Source organism: Hyalella azteca, unplaced genomic scaffold (assembly GCF_000764305.2).
Source record: "Hyalella azteca isolate HAZT.00-mixed unplaced genomic scaffold, Hazt_2.0.2 contig5420, whole genome shotgun sequence".
NCBI lineage: Eukaryota > Metazoa > Arthropoda > Malacostraca > Amphipoda > Hyalellidae > Hyalella > Hyalella azteca.
The window spans coordinates 65527-72243 of record NW_025935611.1 but is presented as its reverse complement, the minus strand read 5'-3'; the positions used below and the strand labels follow the sequence as shown (position 1 = coordinate 72243).

The 6717-nt window shown below is 37.6% G+C and overlaps 1 protein-coding gene across 1 annotated transcript; it reads right to left on the bottom strand.

Moving 5' to 3' along the window:
* Positions 1–3820: 3820 nt before the first annotated feature.
* LOC108668216 lies at positions 3821–6468 on the bottom strand. The gene is made up of 4 exons (XM_018155388.2): positions 6224–6468; positions 5061–5257; positions 4874–4928; positions 3821–4398 (listed from the first exon to the last, which is right to left on the bottom strand). Exons 1-4 carry the CDS (start codon positions 6369–6371, stop codon positions 4172–4174), a joined length of 627 nt encoding a protein of 208 aa, XP_018010877.1. The 5' UTR covers positions 6372–6468; the 3' UTR covers positions 3821–4171.
* Between the last annotated feature and the right edge of the window lie 249 nt (positions 6469–6717).

Here is a 6717-nt window from a genome sequence, read left to right as displayed (position 1 = left end):
AAAAAAAGTTAAGAGATCGTAAGTTCATCAGCCAATCATTGACGGCCTTTCAAGCCAAATCCACCAATCATAGACAAGAAAATAGAGCAGAAGTACTTACGTTCACTTAGCAAGTTTTGAAAGTATGGCCCCAGGTCACGAGACAAGTCACTCAAGGAAATACGTGTTGCAAAAGCAATAATTGCGTAAGTAAGCGTAATTTAAATAAAATATTTACAGGCAGCGGCAGGGCAATAATTGCGTAACTAAGCGTAATTTAATTAAAATATTTACCAGCAGTACCGCAAATCTCAGAGAAATAAGCGGGTTATTGTCTGCATAACGACGCTGTTTTAGCCTCTGTGTGAGTCATCCTGGTCTGGTTAAGGTGTATCACTGATATGAAAGTTTATAAAGTGTGTCAATGTTTGAACAACATTACGCTTTTATTTTAGTGAGTGATCTTTTTTGAAATATACGGAGACTGATGTATTATATAGGCCTACTGACAGACCTATACCTACTGACAGACCTATACCTACTGACGGACCTATATTATAGGCTATTTATTTATCTACATGTGTCTGCGTTAACTAGATTTATCGATATAATTTTATAATTATATAGGCCTACTGACGGACCTATATTATAGGCTATTTATTTATCTGCATGGGTCTGTGTTAATTAGATTTATTAATATCATTTTTCCTCCTAGAATTCAGTTCGAAAACCGGCGAGAGAAAAAAAATTACCGTATTTTTAGGACCAGAATTTTCCTAGAGAAAAAGGTTATTGTTTTGTACCGAATAAAAAATCAATCAAGTGGAAAATTCTTTACACTCAATACAACACTCGTGTAGTTCACTTAATCTTATACAGAATAATACGAAATTAAATCGTTCGAAGTTGATTAAAAAATATGCATTAAGAAACCAAACTATTCTGTTTTTGACACAATAGGTAAACTGAAAATATAAATTTAAACTATTACTTTTTAAAGAAGACTTTTAATCTCTAGCACATGTATCTTCCGTAACACAAAAGCCAATAAAACATTAAAACATAAACAATATAAACGAATTTAAAAATTTTGATTAGCCTTTGACTTGAAAATATATCGATGACATTATTATTATTATTATTATTAAACTATAACGTATAGCGGCAGAAACAAAAATCTATAGGAATGCAGTGAGGTATACCTACCTATATCAACATGAGGTATATATCGACATGATGCTTAATTCGTAACAATAAACTATGACTAATAGAATTTTATCAACGCAACAACCAACAGGACGCGAACAAAAAAAATTCAACGGAAATAACATGAAATTCTGATAAATCAAAAATTTCTATGACACGGCTGGTCCATTTTTAGAAGCCTACCTTTGATCTTTTCTGGGGTAAATAATATATAGGTAACTAATTTAGTGGTGATTTCTCAATAGGTCCCTAATTTAAAGGTAATTAATTTAGATTAATTTGGAAAAAATGGTAATTGTCACAATTGCGACAATAACAAAGAAGTAGATAAAGCTTTAAAACATTTAACGTATAATAATAAAATACTGGTAAATGAGCGTGCGTAAACACCAGTGCACTTTTAATACATAACCACACAGACAAAAAAACTATATGCTGCCTTTGTTTTTATAGGAAAATTATAATTTAATATTCTATGAAGTATACGACAATGTTATTATTTAAGTTGTACGTGTAATTTAGATCAAGCTAATGCTCGCTAAAATATTACTGACAACATTTCTTTATTTCATACGATCCAAACTGATAACATGAATATATCATTCAATAATTCAACGAGATGATTCGAAGTGTAACAACTGACAGTTCAAGTATCAACACCAGGGCCTATACTTTCAAAAAAAGTTAAGAGATCGTAAGTTCATCAGCCAATCATTGACGGCCTTTCAAGCAAAATCCACCAATCATAGACAAGAAAATAGAGCGTAAGTACTTACGTTCACTTAGCGAGTTTTGAAAGTATGGCCCCGGAACTGCAAAACAGTTTCGAACATTACAAAAAAACAGTTTCGTAAACATTACATCTCCGGTAACTATAGAATTAAATAAAAAAACTGGCTTAAGAAATTAGAGACTAGTTACCCATTGATTTAACTCATGGTATGGAGCTTATAAAAAACATACATATTCTGTATCCTCATTAACTTCATATATGATGATTGATAATAGGTATTTGCATCCATGGTGCGGGCAGCTGTTATTATATATAAAATAAACAAATACGATATGATTATAGAATATAGATATTAGATCACAATAAGTCAACAAACAACGGCAAGGCACTTGTTAATATTAGAAGCACTGTGCTCAATTAATGTAGAAACAAGATTATGTGAAAGATAGAGAGAAAAATTCAGAACATTTTTTCAGAATTCAGATGAATAACGTATAATATTAACGGAATTCTATTAAGAGAACCAAAAGACCAAGTTTGGTGCAAAAAAAGTTAGTAAAAATCTGCAAATGAATTATTGGGAGCAAGGCCATATATGAAAGATTGAGTGAAAAATTCAGAAAATTTTTTCAGAATTCAGATGAATAAGGTATAATATTCACGGAATTCTATTAAGAACATCAGAAGACCAATTTTGGTGCAAAAAAAGTTAGTAAAAAATCTGCAAGTGAATTATTGGGAGCAAGGCCATATATGAAAGATAGAGTGAAAAATTCAGAACACTTTTTCAGAATTCAGATGAATAAAGTATACTATTCGGATATGATAAATGAAACACACGGAATTCTAGTAAGAACATCAGAAGACCAAGCTTGTTGCAAAAAAAGTTAGTAAAAAATCTGCAAGTGAATCAAACTTTGCTATTTATATAATATTACACGAGAAAAAAGATTATAAAGGTTACCATAAACGTCGAATACGCAAAGAATAAACAAGTGCATTAAACAATGTAATAAAATATATATTAGTTATTGTCTACAAGAATTCTTAATCGAAGAAATGCACGAAAAAAAGGCCACGTGGAGGCAGGGCGTGCCAAGTTTGCACAGTTGTGATGCTGACGTTTGCTGACGGTCAAGTGAAACTTGACAAGGTGCTGACACTTGACAAGATGCTGACTTGACAAGATGCTGATTTGACAAGATGCTGACTTGGCGGTGATGACTTGACAAGATGCTTACTTGGCGGGACTGACTTGACAAGATGCTGACTTGGCGGGACTGACTTGACAAGAAGCAGGTCCTCCCCCAGCAGCAGCAGGCCGCCGTCAGGCAGCGCCTGGTGAGACTTCACCAACACATCGTTGGCGGTCACCTCACCTGGGCATATACCGCCGCGTCAGCGCATACATTTCCCCATACAATTCTTTGTGTGTTCCCTTGTCATTGGGCATATACCGCCACATCAGGGCATACATTTCCCCATACAATTCTCTGTGTGTGGACCTCACCCATACAATGCTCTGTGTTAGGAACCTAACCCCATACAATGCTCTGCGTGAACCTATCAGCTCCCCTGGGCATACACCGCCGCGTCAGGGCATACATTTCCCCATACAATTCTTTGTGTGGACCTTTTCTATACAATGTTCTGTGTGAACCTTCTCCGTCGTCAGTGCAAACATTTCCACATACAATTCTGTGTGTGAACCTTTTCCATACAATGCTCTGTGTGAATCTAACCCGTACAATGCTCTGTGTGAACCCTGCCCCATACAATGCTCTGTGTGAACCTACCCCATACAATGATCTGTGTGAACCTGCCCTATACAATGCTCTGTGTGAACCGAACCAATACAATGATCTGTGTGAACCTAAACCGATACAATGATCTGTGAGAAGTGTTCAGAGGTACTGACTGCCTATAGAAATGCCAGGCGCTTACTGTCCGGAGGCAATATTGCCCAGTGGCAGAAAGTGCCTCGTGCTCAAACTGCCCAGAGTAGCCGACTGCCCAGAGGCACTGACTACCTAGTGGCACTATTTACCCAGAGGCAGAAAATGCCACAATACCAACTGCCTCGAGGGTAAAGGCCAAACGATAACAACTGTCTAGAGGTAGTAAATGTCACGTGATAACAACTGCCTCAAGGCAATAAATGCCACGATTCCAACTGCCCAGAGCCACCAACTGCCTAAAGGCACTGACTGCGGTGCTGACACTGACTGCCAAAAATAAGAAACCCCAGCAGATCTACTGCTGGGGTTTATTGCACACGGGAGGCTCTTCATCAGCGTCCAAAGGGCGGCGACAGCCCCCCATGCCACATCCCCTGCTGGGGGTGCGGGCCAGGAGCGTCTTGAAGGCCTCACGGACCGTGGCCTCCTGGTCAAAGAGCAGGTCCTCCCCCAGCAGCAGCAGGCCGCCGTCAGGCAGCGCCTGGTGAGACTTCACCAACACATCGTTGGCGGTCACCTCACCTGGGTATACACCGCCGCGTCAGGGCATACATTTCCCCATACAATTCTTTGTGTGGACCTAACCCATACAATGCTCTGTGTTAGGAACCTAACCCCATACAATGCTCTGCGTGAACCTATCACCTCACCTGGGCATATACGGCCGTGTCAGGGCATACATTTCCCCATACAATTCTGTGTGTGTTCCCTCCCCATACAATGCTCTGTGTGAACCTACCCCATACAATGATCTGTGTGAACCTACCTCATACAATGATCTGTGTGAACCTACCTCATACAATGATCTGTGTGAACCTGCCCCATACAATGCTCTGTGTGAACCTACCCCGTCGTCAGCGCAATTCTGTGTGTGTTCCCTTGCCACTGCGCATACACCGCCTCGTCAACACAAACATTTCCCCATACAATTCTTTGTGTGCACCTTTTCCTCACAATGCTCTGTAAACCTAATCAATACAATGCTCTGTGAACTTACCCCCATACAATTCTGTGTGTGTTTCCTTGCCATACAATGCTCTGTGACTGTGAACCTAACCAATACAATGCTCTGTGTGAACCTACCCCATACAATGCTCTGTGTGAACCTACCCCATACAATGCTCTGTGTGAACCTACCCCATACAATGATCTGTGTGAGCCTACCACATTCAATGCTCAGTGACCCCCGTCAGGAGAGCGGGGTCCTCCAGATCAAGGGGCGCCTCGAACATGGCGTTGAGCAGGAAGCTGTGCCGCAGGGCAGAGCAGTCGGGGGCGTCATGGTACAAGGGGTGAGGGGCGTCCATGGGCACCAAGTTGGTCATCTTGCCAGGGTCAACCGCAAGCAGCGTCTTGATAGCACCAGGGGCTGGTTGCAGTACTGCAAAATTCAAGGTAATAACATAGTGGATAATGATAAACAAATTCTGCAATTTCATTTACATAAGAAATCAAATATAAATAAAATTAAAAATTATAATGGACATCATAACTACCTACTCTAAAATATATGAAAAAACTTTTGGTCAATAAATCTAACACAAAATAGTTAAGAAATTAACATAGTGGATAATGATAAACAAATTCTGCAATTTCCTTTACATAAGAAATCAAGTATAAATAAATTAAAAATCATGATGGATGTCATAACTGCTCTAAAATATGGGTAGATATGAAAAAACTTTTGGGTGATAAATCTAACACAAAATAGTTAAGAAATTAACATACCGTAGTGGGTAATAATGAAAAAAATGTCATCCTGCAATTTCCTTTACATTAAGTATAAATTAATTAAGTATAAATAAAATTAAAAACTATGATGGACATCAAAACTGTTCTAAAATACATGAAAAAAAGTTTTGGTCGATAAATCTAACACAAAATAGTTAAGAAATTAACATAGTGGGTAATAAGTAACAAATTTCATTCTGCAATTTCCTTTACATAAGAAATCAAGTATAAATAAAATTAAAAATTATGATGGACATCATAACTGCTCTAAAAAATATGAAAAAACTTTTGGTCAATAAATCTAACACAAGATAGTTAAGAAATTAACATAGTGGGCAGGTAATAATAAGCAAATTTTATCCTGCATTTTCCTGTACACATAAGAAACCACACATAACCAAAATTAAAAATTAAGCATGGACATCATAAACATCATAACTGTTCTAAAATATATGAAAAAAACTTTTGGGTGATAAATCTAGCACAAAATAGTTAAGAAATAGGCAGTCAATCTGATGCATCACAACTAATAAGTACCTAATTCACAATTAATTATATATTCACAATTAATCATTCTTTTACAATCGATTAGTTAAAATATCAATGTGGTCCATACCATTGCCAGCCTCGGTGAAGCGCTTCTGTAGACGCAGGCCGTGCTCCCACAGGTTGACCAGACCACAACAATACTTGAACACTTCAGCCTGCACTTCAGCAGAGAGCGGAGGCAGGCTTCTCAGAGAGGAGATGCTGGGTTCAGCCATAATGAAAGTTTTACTATTTTGCAATAATTTATTAGTAGGAAATTAGTGCAGAAGAGATAAATTGTCAATAATAGACTGATAGAAGGTCTTGAGAATTATCAACTGCAATAAAAAGAGAGTGAATTACTCAGACAGAAACTTTGGTAGATACACAAGAGGCACGCAGTGCCCCGTGCTCTAAATTCGTCTAGCAGATCAGAATAGAATAAGAAAAAGTAAGTGGTTGGTAAAAATTAATTCTTACCACAAGTTTCAAATAATTCAGCTTAATCGTGAATAAAAACATATTTGAACTAATCTTGCTCGTATCTAAATCTCATAGGAAAATTCTTCCATCTTATGTAGG

Bases quoted from the DNA above. Each gene is read 5' to 3' on its own strand.
- LOC108668216 (XM_018155388.2), bottom strand. From the start codon at position 6,371: ATGGCTGAACCCAGCATCTCCTCTCTGAGAAGCCTGCCTCCGCTCTCT. The intron at 4,929-5,060 runs GTCACTGAGCAT...TGTATTGGTTAG, and splicing joins ACCCCGCTCTCCTGACGGGG to GTTCACAGTCACAGAGCATT. The intron at 4,399-4,873 runs GTAAGTTCACAG...GTGTATACCCAG, and splicing joins ACACACAGAATTGTATGGGG to GTGAGGTGACCGCCAACGAT.